The sequence below is a fragment of the Prunus avium genome, chromosome 6 (assembly GCF_965620075.1).
Source record: "Prunus avium chromosome 6, drPruAviu1.hap1.1, whole genome shotgun sequence".
In the NCBI taxonomy this organism is placed as follows: Eukaryota; Viridiplantae; Streptophyta; class Magnoliopsida; order Rosales; family Rosaceae; genus Prunus; species Prunus avium.
The window spans coordinates 3,307,076-3,327,373 of record NC_142289.1 but is presented as its reverse complement, the minus strand read 5'-3'; the positions used below and the strand labels follow the sequence as shown (position 1 = coordinate 3,327,373).

The 20,298-nt window shown below is 37.4% G+C and overlaps 4 protein-coding genes across 6 annotated transcripts; 2 read left to right on the top strand and 2 right to left on the bottom strand.

Moving 5' to 3' along the window:
* Positions 1-1,456: 1,456 nt before the first annotated feature.
* Positions 1,457-3,318, bottom strand: LOC110766051 (galactinol synthase 2). The gene is made up of 4 exons (XM_021969305.2): positions 2,813-3,318; positions 2,215-2,535; positions 1,995-2,129; positions 1,457-1,907 (listed from the first exon to the last, which is right to left on the bottom strand). Exons 1-4 carry the CDS (start codon positions 3,137-3,139, stop codon positions 1,674-1,676), a joined length of 1,017 nt encoding a protein of 338 aa, XP_021824997.2. The 5' UTR covers positions 3,140-3,318; the 3' UTR covers positions 1,457-1,673.
* A 2,063-nt stretch (positions 3,319-5,381) lies between these two features.
* CRB (chloroplast RNA binding protein) lies at positions 5,382-14,688 on the bottom strand. Of its 3 annotated transcripts, none has more exons than XM_021969319.2 (10): positions 14,511-14,657; positions 8,371-8,505; positions 8,105-8,191; positions 7,920-8,010; positions 7,747-7,801; positions 7,052-7,112; positions 6,293-6,514; positions 6,082-6,198; positions 5,905-5,994; positions 5,382-5,785 (listed from the first exon to the last, which is right to left on the bottom strand). In XM_021969319.2, the coding sequence occupies exons 1-10, from the start codon at positions 14,619-14,621 to the stop codon at positions 5,606-5,608; spliced, it is 1,149 nt and encodes a 382-aa protein (XP_021825011.2). In that variant the 5' UTR covers positions 14,622-14,657; the 3' UTR covers positions 5,382-5,605. The 3 variants fall into 3 exon arrangements, with proteins under 3 accessions (XP_021825011.2, XP_021825008.2, XP_021825009.1); XM_021969316.2 differs by lacking the exon at positions 14,511-14,657 and adding an exon at positions 8,637-8,900; XM_021969317.2 differs by lacking the exons at positions 5,382-5,785; positions 5,905-5,994; positions 6,082-6,198; ... (4 more) ...; positions 8,105-8,191; positions 8,371-8,505 and adding exons at positions 12,702-13,145; positions 13,401-13,838; positions 13,940-14,026; positions 14,146-14,280 and having other exon boundaries at positions 14,511-14,688.
* ZIP4 (Clathrin adaptor complexes medium subunit family protein) lies at positions 9,227-12,634 on the top strand. Its single transcript, XM_021969314.2, has 8 exons — positions 9,227-9,430; positions 9,651-9,750; positions 9,891-10,001; positions 10,090-10,179; positions 10,491-10,738; positions 11,250-11,459; positions 11,698-11,905; positions 12,164-12,634. Exons 1-8 carry the CDS (start codon positions 9,396-9,398, stop codon positions 12,407-12,409), a joined length of 1,248 nt encoding a protein of 415 aa, XP_021825006.1. The 5' UTR covers positions 9,227-9,395; the 3' UTR covers positions 12,410-12,634.
* A 1,027-nt stretch (positions 14,689-15,715) lies between the features above and the next one.
* LOC110766058 (alkaline/neutral invertase A, mitochondrial) lies at positions 15,716-19,833 on the top strand. The gene is made up of 6 exons (XM_021969313.2): positions 15,716-16,752; positions 17,197-17,356; positions 17,572-17,783; positions 18,217-18,710; positions 18,803-18,851; positions 19,116-19,833. The coding sequence occupies exons 1-6, from the start codon at positions 15,958-15,960 to the stop codon at positions 19,440-19,442; spliced, it is 2,037 nt and encodes a 678-aa protein (XP_021825005.2). The 5' UTR covers positions 15,716-15,957; the 3' UTR covers positions 19,443-19,833.
* The last annotated feature ends 465 nt before the right edge of the window (positions 19,834-20,298 follow it).

Genomic DNA, 20,298 nt, shown 5'->3' with positions numbered 1-20,298 from the left:
ACTATAATCTACGGGAAGGGGAGATTTGAATTCTGAGTGTAAGGAACCAGCAATTTGGGCTATTGATTTAATATTTCGTTTTCTTATTAGTGTTGTTACATACACCAACTTCTTATTCCCAACTTATGTGATCTATGACATTGCAATCCATATTGTAATATCTTTTTGGTGTGATATAACACTTTTCGTAATTAAATTTTCTTGATTCTAATTGAACTGTAATGGTAAAAAATCAAAATATTGCGCATGCTATTTAGCCTATTAATACATTTCCTTATTGGTTTATTTGATTGGGGAAGAGGTTAGGGAAGATTTAATACTTTGGAGTAAAAGTATTATATTAGTTTTAACAAAAATATCATCAAATCACAAAATTCATGAGAATCAATAATGTGTAATAATTTGAGTGAAGGCTAACACAAAGATGTCGTACGAAATCTCCTTTGTTGTATACGACATATCATTTGGGGCTAAGCTTAGGAACAGCATACACCAACAACAAACCATAGCGGGCTTGGTTTAAACATCAGTCCAATAAACAAAATATATGAAGTTTAATCCCAACCCAAATCAACCAATCTTAAAGTTTATGTGGCATTAAGATTAGTGTGTCAGTTTTGTTGGGTTTAATTAAGAACCAAGTGAAACTGCATATTCTTTATATAAATGATTCATTAACCTAAGCCTAAGTTGCCAGTATTTAAGTTACTAATCCCATTAGAAGGCCACAGAACAAAAAAGAAGAAGAAAAAAAATGGTTTCATCTAGCTCTGCAATCTGCTGTGCTATTGTTATTGTTGCTTCTTTTTTCATAGGTTCTTCTTTTGCAGTCTCTAACAAGACCCTGACCAAGATTTGCTCCAAAACCCAAAACCCAAAAAAATGTGTGACAAATTTACAAACTGTCCCATGCACCACCTCAGCTGACCTGCCTAAACTCTCACTGATTTCTATAGAGCTAGCAGGGAAGCAAGCTGACCAAAACCTTGAGACTTTCAGAGAGCTAAGCCAGAATGCCACTGCAGCTAAGATGAAAGAGGAGTTTGATGCCTGTGTTAGATTTTACAAGGAGGTGAGGCCCCAAATCCAAGCAGCACATCTCTTGTCACAGAAGAGACAGTACGAGAACAATTCAGCTTTGCTTCAAGCAAATGAGTTTGCATTAAGATGTTCATTAGGCATCTCTATTGACTCATTGGAAATTAATCAGCTTCAAGAATCAGTGGTTTTAAAGCTGGACACTTCAATCAGTGTGAACCGATATATTGCTCTAGCGCAGCTAAAAAGCTGTTCGTTAAAGTAGATTATCGCTTATATAAAAAATAAAAAAATAATAATAACTGATGAGGGTTTCCCCATATTGGTTGTTTGAACCATTCATACTCTATATTGGTTTCTTGCTCAATGCTTCATATTAGTTTGTTCAAAGGTTGGCCTTCAAAGAACAAAGTGAAAGTCACAAATTGCAAATATATATAAATTAAAAATATATTTAGAACTAAATAACAGAGGACATGAATGATCCTATTTAGACCAAACAAAATAAGGGTCCTCACACTCCTAATACATAAAAAAAATTGACTCCCAAGTTAAATAATCCTAGGGAGACAAGAAAAAAAAATCCAATACTTTCTATGTAGTCTTCATTCTCTTTGAGAAACAGCAGGGGCCAACTAAGCAGCGGATGGGGCGGTTCTGAAATTGACAACGCCAGCCTCCGACAGAGCCGCCTTGAATGCCTGCAGGTCCACTTGTTCTGGGCCATTTCCAGCCTCGGCTGCAGCCACAATGTTCTTGAAGTCCAATGACTCGTCGTCATAAATGTCCCACCATTTCCTTACCAGCATCTTAATGTCCTCCCTCTCCATGTTCTCCTCCTTCCCAGTATACCTCCATGGCTTAGACCCCTAAACAAAGAACAAACTTTCATTAGCAACTGAGATCTTAATTAGTTGTGTGATCAAGCTGTGATTAAAGATGTGATTAGTACTCACATCAGCACAATAGTGAACAACTTTGACTTGGTCAAGCTGGATGTTCTCAGGGTGACGCCATAGCATGGCCAAAACAAGGTTGTAGTTTGAAGGGATGGGCTTGTACTTGTCCCTGAAAAACACGTTCAGAAAGTCCTGCCAAAATTGCACCAAATTTCATGTCAGATTATATAAATAAAACCCAATTGAGAGGTTTTTTCTGTGGCGGTCCAATATTTACCTGCTCAGCAAAAGAGGTGGTGGGAGAAACTTGGAGGGATCTGAGGAGGTCATGGTAAACGGGCAAGCTTGGCTCATACACAAACATGCCAGCGTTGAAGTAGAGAGGAGGCCTTGGGCCCAACTCAGGGGCCCACTGGACCTTGTCAGGGCACTGCTGGCAGTACCCAATCTTGTACTGTGGGCTGGAACTCCAAGTTTTCTCACAGAAGCAGTCCATCACAGCATAGAAGTAGCCATCTGGGTAGTCAAACAGGTGGTCAATGTTCTGAAAAACTTGGATGTCACCGTCCAAGTAGATCATCTTGCTGTACTCCACAAACTGCAAAAATTCATTAAAAAAATTTAGAACAAATAAAACTTTATAATCCAATTACTATAGTATTATATAAAATTAAGTCAGTTGTTTGGTTATAACCAAGTTTATTCTTCTGGCCGTACATTAAATTAGTTTAGAAGTCGATTTATTAGAAAAAAATGAAAATTACTATAGTACCCTTAAAAAACCTTACCGACAGGACACGCGTTGAAACCCAATAACCTAAAATAAAGAGACACGTGTAGAAAGCATGCAAACGCAGAAATGGAAAATACGTTACCTCCCAAATGCGCAGCTTGGAGTAGTTGATGACGTAGTAGGCCATGGCGAACTGGGTCTGGTTGGGCGGAGGGTACACAGGCTCGATCTCCTTCACTATGCAGCCTTGGGAGACCAGGATCTGACGGTGCTCCTCGGGGACATCTGGCAAGATGGCCACAACCAGAGGGTACTTGCTCTTCACTTTTCTTAGCCCCTTGGCCAAGCCAACCACACCCTTCACATAGTCACCGGTGCCGGCCAGGAAGGTGACGTAAGCCCTGCTGGGCCCACTGGCTGCCTTGGTGGCGGGGACCATGGTAGTGGGGGTGGTGATATCTGGAGCCATGGTGGTTGAGCTGAAGTGGGTTATATGCTAGGTAGGAAGAGAGGAAGGTTAAGGGTTTGAGGAAGTGCTTAAGGGTTTGAGGAAGTGCTTAAGGGTTTGAGGAAATGCTTCGAAGAAAAGCGCTTGTGTTTGCTTAAGAATGTTTTGAGCTTGATGTTTTGGATGATGAAGTTGAAGTGGGGGGTGGGGTTTATATAGGATTTGGGGGCAGTAATTTTATTTTTTTTAAATTGATTTTGGGATGGGGAAATTACGGGATGGGTAGGATTAATTATGGTTAAAAATGCAAGCTTATGGTAAGTAGTTAATAATACTGCTAGTCTAGCAGGAAAGTTTTGGAGGAAGATTGGTCTTTGGAGTGTCACTTTTCCACTGGGGGCCCATTAGTCATTAACATAATATATTCAAAGATGAAAGAATCTTCCTCCTAAATCTTCAAGGCGTTATCTAATTAAAAATCAATATCAAAATTCAATGTGGCGGATTTATGCCGACAGTATAAGAGACCAGAGAAGATTATGGCACTGGACGATGCATGACATGGGCTACAAATTAATTAAATAATAAACTGTTGATCCTCTAAGTCTAAGTCCACCATTTTGATTTTCATAGACGATTTTAACCTTGTATTTTTTTCATTATTACACGTGCAATTCATACTAAATTGTCGACGCTGCTTTCATGTAGTGGGGAAATTTATTATAACCCAATATCATCTTTTAAAATATGGGGAAATTTATTATAAAGTAAATTATATATTAAAAAATTCCACTTTTTACGGAAATTAATTATTTTTTTATTTCAAACTTAAAAATATCTTTATTTGTTTTTGTTTGAACGTGAAAATATCTTTCTATTAAGAAAAAAAGCGCCAAAACCAATGATATTTATTTTATTAAAAAAATAAAAAAATTGCAAGGGTAAAATGGTAATAGAGAATTAAGAAATACATATGTTTATATTTGCTCCACCACCACCGACCAGAGAAGTTGCTGTGCCAACCAAACGAAAAAGACCAAACCTCTAAATCTCCTCACACGAAAACTCACCGGCTCCTGAAACCTGGCACGCTCTCTGTCGACCTGAAAATTACTAACGCGGGGCCCGCCAATCACACCTCACCACGTAAAAACCAACTTTCACCCAAACCACCGGTCACTTTTGGGATATTAGTGCAGTAGGGTCCATTGGATTTTTTACGTGTCCCGCGATTGAAAGGGGAGTGACATGTGGCAGCATCCAACTTAGAGAACAGATTTGCCCCACGTGGCCTAAGGTAGACCCTCCTAGAAGCAACCAGGCACCCCTCTTTATTTTTTTTTATTTTTTTATTTTTTCTAGTTTTGTTAGTTGGTCCAAAGTAAGACGCGTTTGAGTTTAATTAGCACAAGAAATTAAATTGGTGGGGCCAATTTAAATTAAATTAGGATAAGAGGGCCCCATTACTTCATAGGATAACGCTAACCGACCAGATCTTTTGGATAATATTTTGGGTTTTTGTAGTAAATATGTTTAAGATAATGTATTTATGGAGTGTGAACTATTGGACTATTTGCTGACCTACTTGGCACGAAAATAGCACAAGCTGAGAAAAGTGACCGAAAATGGCTAATTTTTTTATAAAAAGAATATTCGGTCACATATTCTAGGATTGACCGATTCCTGAAATTTTGGATCTCTGATTTAACGGTCAAGACTCTTCGGATTATTTGTCATTTCCTGATTTTGAGCCACTGATTTGTATCTACTCTCCTTTTGGCATTTTTTTTGTATTTATTTAGTATAGGAACTTTCCTTCTTAAGTTCAAATTGATTTGATATGTGATTTTCTCATTCCTAGAATTGTTTTCCAATTAAACTAAGCAAAAAATTCTAACTTTAAAAAATTGTAATTTGAAGTTTAAGTTGTTAATAGAAGCAGTTGAGATTATATGTTCGAAATCTATTCTATTTATTCTCCGTATCAACTGATTGAGAAAATAGTGTTTGGTTATTCAATTTGTCACACAAAAAATGGTCCAAAGCTGTTTCTGAGAGGCAACGCAACCCGTATTCAAATGTGCCCCAGAAGGAGCAATGTGGTTGAATCTGAGTGATTGCTTGGAATTGTTTTGTTTATCTTTGATTGTTGATAGTTGTTACAGTTATTCATTGCCATACGCCAACCCAATCCATTGGAACAATTCAAAGGGCTAGTCACACAGTTTATTTTTGAATAATATGTTAGACTTTTGCACCAACATTTCTAGATAGTCTCTGGACTTGACACTGAAAGTTTTAAGATAATGTTTGGACATTGGACTAAATCCCAACCTCTGAAGGAAGATGGTTGCTAATTGGCTCAAGGGGATTTGCATTGAAGAAAAATAATTTGGAAAATTATAGCACCATAGATTTGAGAAGTAACAAGTCTCTTGATCCTGATTGATTTAAATGGAGGGAGCAAAGCAAAAGAGATGATAGCAATTAGCTTTGGAGAACCAGACTTTTTCCAAGAATGATGTCATCTGTTGAGAAATCAGCTTCTTTCCTGAAAGTTCCTCTACCAAAGTCTAGGTTGTAGGAGTCTGCAAGACCTTCCACCAGGTCAAATTCAGGTTTCAAGCCAAGCACGCTCTTTGCTTTGTCTACCGATGCAAAGAAATGCTGCAACAAATCAACAACATAATCAATCAAACTTGGTTAGATAAGGTTCCACCTTATTCAAGTTGTGAACTATTTGGTTTTTTTTTTTTAAGCCATGCATGCTCTGCAACCATATTCACCTGGTCACGGAATGGAAATGCCTTCTTCTTGCCGAAATCGAACTCTTTGGGGTTGTAGTGAACGATCTCAGGTTCAGGAAAACCACCAGCCTAACAAAAGAAAAAACATATGACAGACTTTAGTTTGAGAACATCACAAATCTTTTGTCCATCTACAAACTTATCGACAGTCATTACCTTTGCACATGCTTTTGCTAATCCATCAAAGGTGACGTATTTTTCTCCAGAGATGTTGAATACTTCCTTGCTTGCCTTTTCATTCCCAAGAACCTTAATGAAGGCTGTCGCTAAATCCTGCAAACGAAATCACATTAAAAACTTGCCCTCATGCTGCAATTACAATATGTATATATATCTAAAAGTACATTAAGACTGGCACTTCACTAACCTTAACATGACCAAGTTGTGTTATTTGTATCCCTGAGTTTGGAACTGGGATTGGGCGGCCAGCTTTCAACCGGTGGAAGAACCACTCTTCAACAGGGTTGTAGTTCAATGGTCCATAGATGTAGACTGGCCTTATAGAAGTCCAATTGACACCCTTTGATTCGAGCAAACTCTCTGTCTCAAGCTTTCCCTTGTGCCTGCTCTTTGGATCAACTGCATCGGTCTATCACCAGGCCCCATCAAGTTAAGAATTATGGAAAGACAATAAAATGAAATAGGGAGGAGAAAAAAGTAGCATAGAGATAAAATAAGTTAGGAAGAGCATCATCAATACACTAGAGCAACTAAATAAGCTTCAATTTCCACACTGCCATGATAAGATTGATTTGAAATTTGAATCACACTACAAGAGTAGTACTAAAAACTACAAATGTCGGCTAAGAAGAGACTGAGCTCAACAATGAGAAAAGCATGTTTGCATCTTCCGACATGCCACATTCAGGTAGGTAAAGTCTGGATTGGCCTTAATTATTTCCAAACTTGATTTTCATCTGCTCAAATCAAGATAAAAGTTTTAGAACCTTTTCATTTATAATTTTGTCTAATTGGGAAGACTATTCTTCAATCTCTGCCTTTGACAAAGATCAAATTACATTTCACAGTTGTGTCCAGAAAACAAAGCCTTGTTTACATGCTCTTTGAACAAAGATCCAACTTCCCAAAACATGAATAAGTAAGCCATTTATAACATCATACATACCTCAAAGTGAGGTAATTGATCAGATTTGAGATAGACACCGGCTGAAGAGCAGTATATATACCTGAGAATCAGTGGAATTCTTAGATCTTCTAAAATTTGGCATTATATAGAAGAGAAAATACCTGCAATTCTATATCTTTTCCGCATCAAAACATTAGTTCTACCCTGCTAGAACAATGTAGTCAAACAAACCATAATCATTAATCTGCACTATAAAATTTGATTGTTCCAGGTCATGATTGATTCTTTAGTTCCATTTTGACTCACAATTACATCTCTCACTACATCATTACCATTGATCTTCTGTACACCTGATTATATCAGCTTGCTTCTCCTCAATTTAAACATATTTACCAGGCTTATTTTCCTTACGGAGATAGTAAAATGGTAAGCCCCAGTAAAAGGTGCTTGACTTTATGACGGAGAGATTGTAGAATTTCCAAATCTTCCATACTCCAGAATATTTTGATAAAATCTCTTGTGATAGTCTTGTTTCTTCTAACCAGAAGCCAATATTACACACAAAGCATAACATGTTTGCTAATTAGAGTTGACTTCTACTTCAACGAGTCCCAACTAAAACCGTATCCAGGACAAGATGACTATAGTGGAGAACCATCAAGAAATAAAGGTGAAAAATAATTAAGTTGCTTTACTAATTAGGATATGAAAATCCATTAGTAGGCTGTTCTTACTGTTCTAAGTTCGGTAGTCCCTCCACTATTGGCACAACTTCCTCTGCCTCTCGTCCTGAAAATTTCCAACAGAAGTACAGATTATTGAGCAGAAGCGTGAGTATAGTAAAGAAGAACTTTATTCTAGTGCAAAACTTTAAAGTACAGAGGCTAAAGGTAAAGACTATGCGCACCATTTATATCATAAACAACATCAAAGCCTTCAGCTGAAAGACTGGATTTCACAAATTCGTAGTCTTTTCTGTCTCCTTTCAAGTGCAAAATCTAGCCGAACATGATTATTAGAAAATGGAAATCTGGGAAAGAATTCCAAGTTAAAGTGAAGGACTTTAAATCCTTAGTGACACTAGTACAATACCTTTGAAGCAAAATCTGTGTAGTCCTTATCGGATTCACCTGGCAACTGTTGAGTGATTGGTGCTTTTCCTCTGGTAAACAGAGTCACCTGCCAAGATAAAAACTTGATGTTATAACTTATCAACGTATTGAAAACATTGTTAAAGGACAAACCAGTTTACAAGTACATTGGTACAATATAACTTGAAAAAAGAAAATAAAAGCAAAACCATAATGGGAAAATGATAGAAAGGAAAAAGTTCGAAACTTGAAAGAGAATGAGAATACCTGATGACCCTCTTTGACAAGGAGTCTTGACAAGAACAAACCAATGAATCGGGTGCCCCCCATTATAAGAATCTTCTTTGCACTTGATGCTGTAACTTGCAATGCTACTTTTGGCTGTGACACCCTTCTTTTACACTGCAACAATTAATAGATGGCCGCTAACTAAGAAATGCATGTAAAGTTAAACACTTACCTACAAATGGGTGAAATTGACTGAACAAAGAAAAGCTAGCTTCTACCCATTACAAACAAGAGTGAGAGAGGACCTGGAGTTGGGAGTGAAGTAGTCTGGTGCCATTGAAGTCAGAGAGAGAGGAAGGAGGAAGGAGAGAGAAGGAAGGGTGTCTCTGCTGCGGTTGCACAGCCACCAACCGTGCCATGCCTCTCTTCTATTACTAGAATTTTCTATCCACCACGAGACCAACCTTCTTCTTCTTCTTTCTTTCTTTCTCTCTTTTGGGTTCACTGAAATTCTTGAAATATTCATGTCGTCGTCTTCTTCTTCTTCTCTTGGCGTTCTCTCCTTCGAACATTCAGTGAGGATAAGAGGATATGACCCACCACCACTCTTTTTTGATTTGTTTATATCCACACTCCAACGACTCCTCAGCCTCTCATTCAGCCACTCAAAAAAAAAAAACATACGTCAAAACGACGCCGTACCGGCCAACACTTTCGCGCCTTAAAGCGGCAATGCCCATTGCTCCGAAACGGCAATGAGTTGGGTTGGGCTTTTCAGTTGGGTTAGGTTTCGGGTTAAATTTTGGGCCTTTCTTTCGTTCTACAGTTTTGGTTGATGGTAAAAAACCCAGTAGCCCAGCAATCACAGAATCTGAATCCAACAAGGTGGATGCGAAGAAGCAGAGTTCTGCTGTAGAAGAGGTTAAAGCAGGTATTTTTTTTCTTCTGTTTCGTTGGCTTCAGAGAGAGAGAGAGAGATATATGCTAATGAGCTAATCTGCGATTATATTCATCTCCACAAGCTTCACTCTCGTTAAATTTACCGCCTTGACGAAAATAGAGAGATGTTGCAGTGCATTTTTCTGCTATCAGATTCTGGGTAAGTCACCAAATCTGTGAATTCTATTATATCATAGCTAATTACTATTTTTTTTTGTTCTTTTGTTTAATAACGTTAAACCCAGTTGAATTTGTATTGCTTTTGTTTAGTCATTGAATTTTCTCTTTTAGAGATTTCCCATTTGATCTCCAAATTTAATTGACGAATTTTAGTAGAACAAAAAAGATTTCACTTTATGCTAATTTTTGGGATTTCACAGTGAGGTAATGCTGGAGAAACAGCTTACTGGGCAGCGTGTGGACCGTTCCATATGTGCATGGTTTTGGGAACATACCATTTCTCAAGGTGATTTCCCCAAGGTACCTATGACAATCTGGCTTTTTGTTTTTGGTTCCCAAATTGTATATTTTCTAGCCTCATTCTTAAGTTTTTTGGTTGCCACATTATCAATTTCCATTTTTCATGCTTCTCAATATAATATTTGTGGTTTTGTTATTAGCTGCAACCAGTGATTGCTTCACCAACCCATTATCTTTTCCAAATTCTTCGCGAGGGGATAACGTTTTTAGCATGTACGCAAGTTGAAATGCCGCCTTTGATGGCCATTGAGGTGAATATCAATGCTGAACGTAGTTTGCATTTATGATGTCATTATGTATGCATTAAACAAGATTGACCTTTAACCATTTGACTTATAGTTCCTTTGCAGGGTAGCTGATGTCCTTTCAGATTATCTCGGTGGCTTGAATGAAGACTTGATAAAAGATAACTTTGTCATCGTATATGAGGCAAGTGTCTTAAGTACACTTATTCTGCTTATTTTGATTTCATGAGTGAATGCATTACTGTCATCTAGTGTGTTAATTTCTCCTAGAATGCGTGTCTGTTGTGTGGACAAATTTTACCCTCTAAGTCTGTGATTGTTGCGTCAACAGCTTACAATGTAGAATTTTAGCAACACGGCCAAGTTCAACATCTTACCCTCCATGGCTGTGATTGTTTACTTACTAGAACCTGGCTGCTAATTAGATAGAATCTAGTGTTTTCCATATTGAGTTTTGCTTATTAAATTGACCAAAATCTTTACTGCAATGTGCAGCTTCTGGATGAGATGATTGACAATGGCTTCCCTCTCACTACAGAACCTAATATTCTGAGAGAGATGATTGCTCCACCAAATATAGTTAACAAGATGTTGAGTGTTGTGACAGGCAACAGTTCCAACATGAGTGACACACTTCCAGGTGCAACATCATCTTGCATTCCATGGAGAACAGCAGACCCGAAATATGCTAACAATGAAGTTTATGTTGATCTTGTTGAAGAAATGGATGCAATTGTAAACAGGTCAATCATTTCTTTTTAATGCTTTGATAAGATATCTCCATCCTTTTCTTTTTCCTCTCTGATAATGACATTTTGATATTGTTACCTGTGGTATGGATTAAAGATTCCATGTATTAATGACTATGCTTCCTGTTCGTAATTGGTGACTCTTTACAATCTAGAAACAGACAGATAAGGAGCTTGGGATATTCTATTCATTTTTCAAACTATATGAATCACATGGCCTCTTCAAGTGAATGCAGAATTTTGTTCACCCTTTTGCTTCTGCAATCTTTTTGAATAACTTGGATGAGAATAGTAGTGCCTTATCTGAAGTTTGAAGAGGAGAATAATCTATTTGAATATAATGGTTGCAATTTAATTTATAATTTTATAAGACATGTTATCATTTATGGATGGTGATGATTATTGTATGAAGATTTTCAGATTTGATAGTTATAATTGAATGCTTTGTATGATTATAATTTATATCTCAAGGTTTTGTACTTAAAGTTGTGTGTGTGCTGCTCAGGGATGGGGTCCTGGTGAAATGCGAGATATATGGTGAAGTGCAAGTGAACTCCCATCTCTCAGGTGTTCCTGATTTGACTCTTTCATTTGCAAACCCTTCTATTCTTGATGATGTAAGATTCCATCCATGTGTTCGATTTCGCCCTTGGGAATCCCAACAAATTCTGTCATTTGTGCCTCCTGACGGACAGTTTAAACTGATGAGCTACAGGTGTGTGGTGTTAAAGGGACACTTAGGTTATTAAAATTTACTCTGTTTTTATTTAAGTTTTGGACAGTACTGTAGCTTGTTAAGGGTAATATAGTTAATTATTATGGTGCTCAATATCTAAATGGGCAATATGGATGAGTTTGGGGGCAGATACTAAGACTACTTAATAAAGTGTGCAGTATTTCAGTATCTCTGGCCTTGTTTTATTTTCTAAATAATTCTGTACTTCTTTATGCAGGGTTAGAAAGTTGAAGAGCTCTCCAATCTACGTAAAGCCTCAGCTAACCTCGGACGCTGGGACATGTCGTGTGAGTGTGTTGGTTGGAATACGAAATGATCCTGGAAAGACAATTGATTCAATAACTGTGCAATTTCAACTGCCTCCATGCATTTTATCAGCTGATCTGACTTCAAATTATGGAACAGTGAACATTCTTGCTAATAAGGTACTAACAACCCAGAATCGTGATTTAACTCATCCTTGGCACGACAACCGCCCTTGAGTTTTGATTATCAGTTGTAATCTTAGATGAAATCGTAGTGAATGTCTTCTGCTTGTCTTTTCTAAAGACAAATAATATTCTTCACTTCTGTTATGCTTTCTGATTGCAATATCTGCAGTTTTAGAAAAAGTTTATGAGAATGCATAATTCTCCTGGTTGGATTTTGGTTTTAATATAATGAAAGCTTCTTGTTTTTTGTAGACTTGCTCATGGTCAATTGGGCGGATTCCTAAAGACAAAGCCCCTGCAATGTCTGGAACATTAGTGCTTGAGACAGGATTAGAGCGCCTTCATGTGTTTCCCACATTTCAAGTGGGTTTTAGGATCATGGGTGTTGCTCTCTCTGGCTTGCAAATAGATAAACTGGATTTGAAAAATCTACCAAAACCTCCTTACAAGGGTTTTCGAGCTCTCACTCGAGCAGGGGAATTTGAAGTCAGGTCATGAATATGAGTTTTAATTTGTGAAGTTGCTCGGAATGAGATTAATTGTCATCATGTACTGCAATGCGTCATTTGTAAATTTGTTTTTTGTAACATATCATCTTGGTCTTGAGAGTATCTTTAATTTAGCTGTAATTCATATCTGAAGATTTTGTCCCCTGTACTGCAAATTAGAAACTGACTGAAAATAAATAAATAAATACAATGTTTGTTTGAGATGGTGTTAGAATTTTCAATATTTCACATTTGAATTGCCTCATGTTATTGGTTTTGATTATCATATTCATCCACAATGGTTTTGAAAAATTGGAATCGGGCACATCATTCAATTGGACAAATTTCTCAAATGTGGACAACATAACATACTGCCAAAGAAAAATCTTACAACAACTAAGAGCATGCATCAAATTAAACAATCAATGTTTTGCGGAACCAGAACTGAAAATTGGCATCCCAAGAGAAAGGATGACAAGGAAAAGGAAACCTTGGATTACAAAATTTTGTACAAACGTATGTATCTAAGCAGCAATCTTGTTCACTCTGAAGGACTCCATAACCCGGCGAAGATCACTTTCTTCTTCCACAAACACATTTTCTGGTGTTTGCAATCTCAACTCGTATAACTGGTTGTTTTCAACTCCTAGAACAGAAAGGTACCGCCTGTCCCATTCCAGGCGAACTAATCGGTCTTTCGGCATAACAGCTAGCTCATTGTTGTTTGCATATGATTTTATGTTTACCTAGAAGTCACATTTCAAAAGAACATAATAAATAAAGTACTCAAACAATGCAGGCAAAGAACTTAAAGCAAACCATCAAAGTGAGAAATGCTTCTTTCAGAATTAGTTGGCATACGTAGATCATATAATTTCTACCAAACCAAAGGAAGCCTAGAGTTCTTCAACCCCACCATTGAGGCAGATTATGGCTGATCTAAGTGCTGTAAAATGCATAGAAGAGACATTTACAAACATCTCAATCAATCACCACCTTACCTCGACTTGATAATAAAGCTTCCCATCATCAGCAATTCTTGAAGATGTGGAAAGAATTTTTGATTCGCGCCTCACGCCAAGTCTTGTAGACATGAACTCTGTCAGGTACTGCTTAAGTACTTTCTTTCCGGCTTCTTGAGGTGGACCAAGATCTTCCACGCTCTTGTAGTTGGAGGATGAAGGAGAGGAAAACTCCACAGAGATATTTTCATCAAGAACATAAGGGTCTCTAAAGAATATGTCTGCTCCAGCACCTCGGACTTGGATCCAGTTAGAAGGGTACTTGAATGAATACCCATCAAAACTATCTATGTATTCCCTTAACCCAATAACAGATTGTTGAGCAAATGCAACACTCTGAAAACTGACTCCAGAGAAGATGTAAGATGACAAGATTAAGGCCATTGCATTCCTCCTAGGAACTGCAAAATCTTTAGTCTGATTATATATTAGCAATATATAGTAAGTAGAAAATATTATGTGGAATTTTCATGTCAAAGTCACAAATGTGTGCCATAGAGGACAACTTTCTAGCATACCTTTGAAGAAAAATCAGCACAATCCTTATTTGATTCACCCGACAATTGCTCTGTGATGGGTGTTCTTGGTCTGCTAAGCAAACTCAGCTGCCAAAGTAAGTTCAAAGTCAAGTGCCTGAGACAGAAATGGAAAACTAGAACAAAAGACAGAAGACACATATGCAAAAGGAAAAAGGAAAGACAAATTTGTTGAAAATGGTGAGTACCTGAAGACCGTCTTTGACGAAAAGTCTTGACAAGAACACGCCAATGGATTGGATGCCACCCACTGTAAGACTCTTCTTTGCATTTGATGCTGTAACATATAATGTTTCTTTTGGCCGTGATACCTTTCTCCTGTACTGCAAATGGTATATTGATGTTAAGAACTACATTACTTGTAGCCAAGCTCTGAGAAGGATGTCTTCAAAGCTAATAGGGCTTAAAAGAATTGCCAAGTTATAAAATTATCATCAAAGAAAACAAGCCATCCATTTATTATGTAAATCAGTCCGTTGAGATTCCCAACATTGTGGAACTTAGAACAGAAAGTAGAAAAAAATTTGTCAAAGACAGACACAGAAAGCAGAACCTGGAGTTGAGTGTGGAGTCTGGTGCCATTGAAGTCAGAGAGAGAAGAAGGGAGAGGAGAGAGAGAAGGTTGTCTCTGCTGCTGATGATGCACTACCACCAACCTTGCCATGTTTCCCTATCCTCCTCCACCTTTCCTTTTCTTGGATTTTGTTGCTTATATCCACAGCCTTATCATTCATAATCATACCATATCATTAACTAACTACTTTACCTGACACTGCCCAAAAATTAAAAGAAAAGAAAAACACAGATGGAAAAGATGACTTTGAGGCCCAATACCAAGTCAGTCCAACAAAAATGGGCCATATCTCCAAACCCATTTGACAGAGGTTTTGGTTTTGAAAATTGGCCCAGAATTTCTAAAATGAGCCAATGACCATTATTATTAGCAAGAATTCTATAGTGGTGCCAGAGATTTATTTTTTATTTTTTTATTTTTAATACAAGTAATATTAAGAGAAAGGGAACCAAAATCACTTAAGAATTCGAATGCAGAAACAAATGTTCTTAATCACTTAAGTTACAAATTCTTTCCGTGAGGCTGATTTGAGTTACTGTCAAGCGCACATTGGCAGATGAAAACATTGAAAAGTAGTGGATGCCAATCCATGGACACGTCACCAACACTATCCCTCACCTGCAAATCCAATATAATATGGCTCCAAAGCCTAACGTCCACGAATTAAACGGCCATAACGAAAATTAGTAAATACCATGATAAAATAGAAAATAGCTATATTTTTGCAAAAAATAAAAATAAAAATCTTAACTAAGACTTGCCAAGGCCCTAAGTACCGTATAACGTGGAGAAGCCGCCATTGTTTATGCTTTTGGGGGAAAGATCAAACTTGTCTACGTCTACATTTTCTATTTTCCTTTTAGTAAATTTTCTATTTTTCTTCTACTTAGTTTCTGCCAAAGAAAAGCAAATCTACTTATAAATTGTCATAAATAGAGTTTCAAAAGCTCAATCTATGCTCAACTCAAGCAATTAATATCTATATTTTTAGTATAAAAAACATTAATTTTCCTGTTTTTCTGTTGATAAATTACATAAAAGTGTCCAATATAATTTTCATGATAACTTTATTATTATTATTATTCATTTATATAGAAAAATATCTAAGAATTAATTTTCTTTGCCAAGCGAGCCCTTTTTCAACGCAGTCTCCAACGCGCCACCGCTTACATATAAAAGCTAACTTCTCTGTTTAATCTGAGCCAATCTCTCATCCAAAATTTTCAGACACCATTTTTTTTGCCACAATCTCTCTTCCTCTGATGAGCGGCTTCCCTCTCTGTAAGTTTGAAGAAAACCCCAACGCTGTTATCTATATCTCAATCTTCAAAGGAACAGGGTAGCTGTATATGCATATAGTTATAATATCTCGTACGTCTTTTAAAGATTTGAATTTGCTCATCAATCAGATTTCTTATTCTTTGTTATGAATTCCCTTAGTCTGCTTTGTCACTGGACAATGAAACCCACTTGTAGAATCCTAACTAGTTGTCGAAACTCGGCGCTTTTCGGGTTCCCACCTGCAAAATGCTACCATGGTTTAGCAAAGAAGGGAAATTTGTCCAATTTTTGCGTCAATTTTGAGCAGATATGCCAATTTCACACCAACCCTTTTCGCGTTTCGGGCTCTGGACACGTTTTCAATGATCCACTCAAAGCTTCTCAGGTTCCCAGTTGGAGTTTTGGCCAATCTGGGGTTATATCTAGGTCTAATAGTGTTGGCACAACTAGTAGGGGTGTTTCTGTGATTGCTAGGCTTGCGTCCAAGTTTCGAAACCTTTCGACGTCGATTGAGACCCGTGTGAATGAGAACAATTTTGAGAGGATATATGTTCAGGGTGGTATCAATGTGAAGCCTGTGGCAGTGGAAAGAATTGATAAGGATGAGAATGTTGTGGGAGAGGAAGAGTCGAGGTTAGAAGTTAGTGATGAAAAACAGAATGTAAGTAATCAGGAAGGTTTGGATGAAGCTAAGGTTGTGAATGCCGAGAGAGAGTATTCAGATATTGAGAAGGACGCATGGAAGCTATTGAGGGATTCGGTTGTGACGTATTGTGGGACTCCTGTGGGGACTGTTGCAGCAAATGATCCGGGTGACAAGCAACCATTGAATTATGATCAGGTCTTTATCCGTGATTTTGTTCCGTCAGCGCTTGCATTCTTGCTTAAGGGAGAAGGAGAGATAGTGAAGAACTTCCTTCTTCATACATTGCAATTGCAGGTAATCATTCACATCCACTTATCGAACTTCGTTCCTCTCGAGCATTGATTATACATGTTGTCAGTTTTTTAATGAATGATTAACCCATATGAATAGAAAGTTTGGAACCTTTCTTATCTTTGGTTTATCAATTAACAAGTTGTCAAATATTCAAATTTCCTTTTTATTTCATTTAGACATTGCTAATTTTGGATTTCAAGGGTTGACATCATGCATATTTTCTTTCCAAAACATATATTCCATTGATTTTGGTGAAGCTTTATATTCTTCTGTGGTGATACGTATCAACTGCCATATTTTTTAACAAAAATGGTTCTCCCTCAAGTTATTGATGTTATAGATAACTTCGGTAAATTTTTATGTGGACCACACTCTTTGCTAGTGTACCATGAATTAATTATTCAGGTTTCTTGAATTCCTAATTATATGTTGCTTTCATCTTAGAGTTGGGAGAAAACTGTTGATTGCTATAGCCCAGGGCAGGGATTGATGCCTGCAAGTTTTAAAGTTAGAACTGTGCCTCTCGATGGGAATAAATACGAAGAAGTTTTAGATCCCGATTTTGGTGAATCAGCTATTGGCCGGGTTGCACCTGTGGATTCTGGTAAGTATATCAGAACTTTATTGGTTGTGCCAATGAAAATGTGATTCTTTTATAGGATGCTGCACACAGTCTGCTGCTGTTGCCATCCTGGTGTTATTGGGTGCTCATCCTGTGCATCTTGTAGATTTTCTTTGAAGGAATTCATTTTTAAAGAATTTCCTCTGTTGTGGTATCTAATGACTAATGGTTTGTTATTTGTGTAACTTCTCTGGCAGGATTATGGTGGATTATTCTATTGAGGGCTTATGGAAAGATAACTGGTGACTATGCATTACAGGAAAGGGTGGATGTTCAAACAGGCTTGAAAATGATCCTGAACCTGTGCTTAACTGATGGGTTTGATATGTTTCCTTCTCTTTTAGTCACAGATGGCTCCTGCATGATAGACCGACGTATGGGTATCCATGGTCATCCCCTTGAGATCCAAGTGAGTTGAAAAGCTGCTTTGCATAGTCCTTGAGGGTGCTTATTAGATGTTAAAGTATTCATCAATTTATGTTCTTTCTGTAGTCTACAATAAGAGGGCTACTTTGTTTGAATGTCACACTTAGAGCCCTTTTAGAGGTTGTAAAAAAGGACGTGGAACAGGTAATAGGTCCAAATTAACGATGTTGGTGGTTTCCTTGTTGAACATAAATACTGAAAATTGTTAAAACTATGCTTCCTGTTCACGTCCTTCTGTTTTTTAAGAATCTTGGGCTGCGTCCTGTTCATGTCCTTTTGTATGATACCATGCCAGTTCTTATATGGTCATGCCATCCTTATTACAGCCATGTGTTATCGGTTTTAGTGCATCATATTCAAGTTAAATTATGTATCACATTGGGCTAATATAATTTATGCCAAATATGATTCTTCAGGCCTTATTTTACTCAGCTCTTCGGTGCTCCCGTGAGATGCTTGCTCTAAATGATGGATCCAAGATTTTGGTAAGGGCAATCAACAACAGACTCAGCGCGTTGTCATTCCACATCAGAGAATATTACTGGGTGGATATGAAAAAGATAAATGAGATATATCGATATAAGACAGAAGAGTACTCTACAGAGGCCACCAACAAGTTCAATATCTACCCTGAACAAATTCCTTTGTGGTTAATGGACTGGATTCCAGAGGAAGGCGGGTATTTTATTGGCAATCTACAACCAGCTCACATGGACTTTAGGTTTTTCACTCTTGGAAATCTTTGGTCCATTGTTTCATCTTTGGGTACTCCAAAGCAAAATGACTCTGTACTGAATTTGATAGAAGCCAAATGGGATGATCTTGTGGGGCATATGCCACTTAAGATATGCTATCCTGCCTTGGAATTTGAAGAGTGGCGTATAATAACTGGCAGTGACCCGAAGAATACGTGAGTTGCCTGCACATTTTTTTGCTAATTGTCTTGTTTTACCATCAAATTTGTTCATGATCACTGAAATATGTTTGTCTTGACTCCTACAGCCCTTGGTCATATCATAATGGTGGATCTTGGCCGACACTCCTGTGGCAGGTAAGCCTTGCCTGGCTAGATAAATACTTTTAGGAATTCTCATTTTTGTGGAATTGGATGTCATGATACTACCATTGTATATTATGGGATTGGAAACTTTCAGAATTTATGTAGTTTAGGTTCAGTGAAGAAGTTAGGCAGGGAAGGTAGCAGAGACACTTAAAAATGTGATCTATGGTCATGTTCAGCATACCTCCCTTCTTCTTTAAGTATGTATTCAAATTTAGCTTTTCCCTCTAAAATTCTTTTGATATCCTATTTCAGTTCACATTGGCGTGCCTCAAGATGGGCAGAATTGATCTAGCTCAAAAGGCAGCTGCTTTGGCTGAGAAGAGGCTTCGATCAGACCGCTGGCCTGAATACTACGATACCAGAACGGGGAAGTTTATCGGAAAGCAATCGCGACTGTACCAAACATGGACCATTGCTGGGTACCTCACAACTAAAATGCTGTTGGAGAATCCAGAGAAGGCGGCCTTGTTATTCTGGGATGAAGATTATGAACTTCTTGAGATCTGTGTTTGTGCACTTAGCAAGAGCGGCCGCAAAAAATGCTCCAGAGGCGCTGCTAAGTCTCAGATTCTCATATAATGAGACTCATTCTTTCAAGGGCAAGTATTTGGCCTTTGTACTGTACAGCAACAAGTTTAGGATAGGGTACTAAAAAGTGGATAGAGAACAGTCGTCGACTTCAAAGTGCATTATACAGTTTTCGTTTCTTATATTCTGATACTTGCATTTGTTTTGCCATCCGATTAATCAGTTGAGTTGATCGGAATGAGCAACTAAAATGACCAAGTATGGTGGGAATATTAAGGGTACCGCAGGAAAGGTAATCTGTCATCTGTATGTACTTGTAACAATTACTACATGTTTACATTGCTCCATGTATCTTTTACAGAATGCCTTTTGGTTTCTGATCATTGACATTTCTACTTGTACTCAACACCGAATAATGGATAATTGAATTGTATTGTATTAATAGAGTAAGAGTTTGGTTTTCACTATGTTTGGATGGAGAAAAATAACTCATAAGTTAGCTAAAAGTCGAAAATTGAAGAGGAGAAATTGTTATTTCCATTGTTTGGCAATTTAAGCATGAAACTTATTAAATGACGCGCAGAAAAAATCGTGGAAATTGAAAAGTAAGATTCCCGAGTTTAATTTCTACCAAAAGAGGCGTTATTTTGCAATTTTTATTGAGCAGTAATTTGTTTTCACTATAATTTATGTCATTTACAAAATTCGACATACATAAATCCAAACGAAATTTAAACGATGGAGATCTAAATTCCATCATTTAATAATTCTATACAATTTTCAATTCATTCTTCCAAACAGAGGATCTTTCGAACTTTGAATTTTCCTTAAAGAAAACCTGTAAATTTTTTTTTTTTTTTTAAATTATTACTAGGTTTGTGAATGGTTTGTTTGCTTAGTTGAGGCT

Coding starts and splice junctions, on each gene's coding strand:
- ZIP4 (XM_021969314.2), top strand. CDS start 9,396: ATGTTGCAGTGCATTTTTCTGCTATCAGATTCTGG. Junction 9,751..9,890: donor CTCAAGGTGATTTCCCCAAG/GTACCTATGACA, acceptor TTTTGTTATTAG/CTGCAACCAGTGATTGCTTC. Junction 11,906..12,163: donor TGAACATTCTTGCTAATAAG/GTACTAACAACC, acceptor TGTTTTTTGTAG/ACTTGCTCATGGTCAATTGG.
- CRB (XM_021969316.2), bottom strand. CDS start 8,750: ATGGCACGGTTGGTGGCTGTGCAACCGCAGCAGAGACACCCTTCCTTC. Junction 7,802..7,919: donor TGTTGTTTATGATATAAATG/GTGCGCATAGTC, acceptor GGAAATTTTCAG/GACGAGAGGCAGAGGAAGTT. Junction 5,995..6,081: donor TAGCAAAAGCATGTGCAAAG/GTAATGACTGTC, acceptor TTCTTTTGTTAG/GCTGGTGGTTTTCCTGAACC.
- LOC110766058 (XM_021969313.2), top strand. CDS start 15,958: ATGAATTCCCTTAGTCTGCTTTGTCACTGGACAATGAAACCCACTTGT. Junction 18,711..18,802: donor GGCAGTGACCCGAAGAATAC/GTGAGTTGCCTG, acceptor TGACTCCTACAG/CCCTTGGTCATATCATAATG. Junction 18,852..19,115: donor GGCCGACACTCCTGTGGCAG/GTAAGCCTTGCC, acceptor ATCCTATTTCAG/TTCACATTGGCGTGCCTCAA.
- LOC110766051 (XM_021969305.2), bottom strand. CDS start 3,139: ATGGCTCCAGATATCACCACCCCCACTACCATGGTCCCCGCCACCAAG. Junction 2,536..2,812: donor CCAAGCTGCGCATTTGGGAG/GTAACGTATTTT, acceptor GAATTTTTGCAG/TTTGTGGAGTACAGCAAGAT. Junction 1,908..1,994: donor TTGTTCACTATTGTGCTGAT/GTGAGTACTAAT, acceptor TTCTTTGTTTAG/GGGTCTAAGCCATGGAGGTA.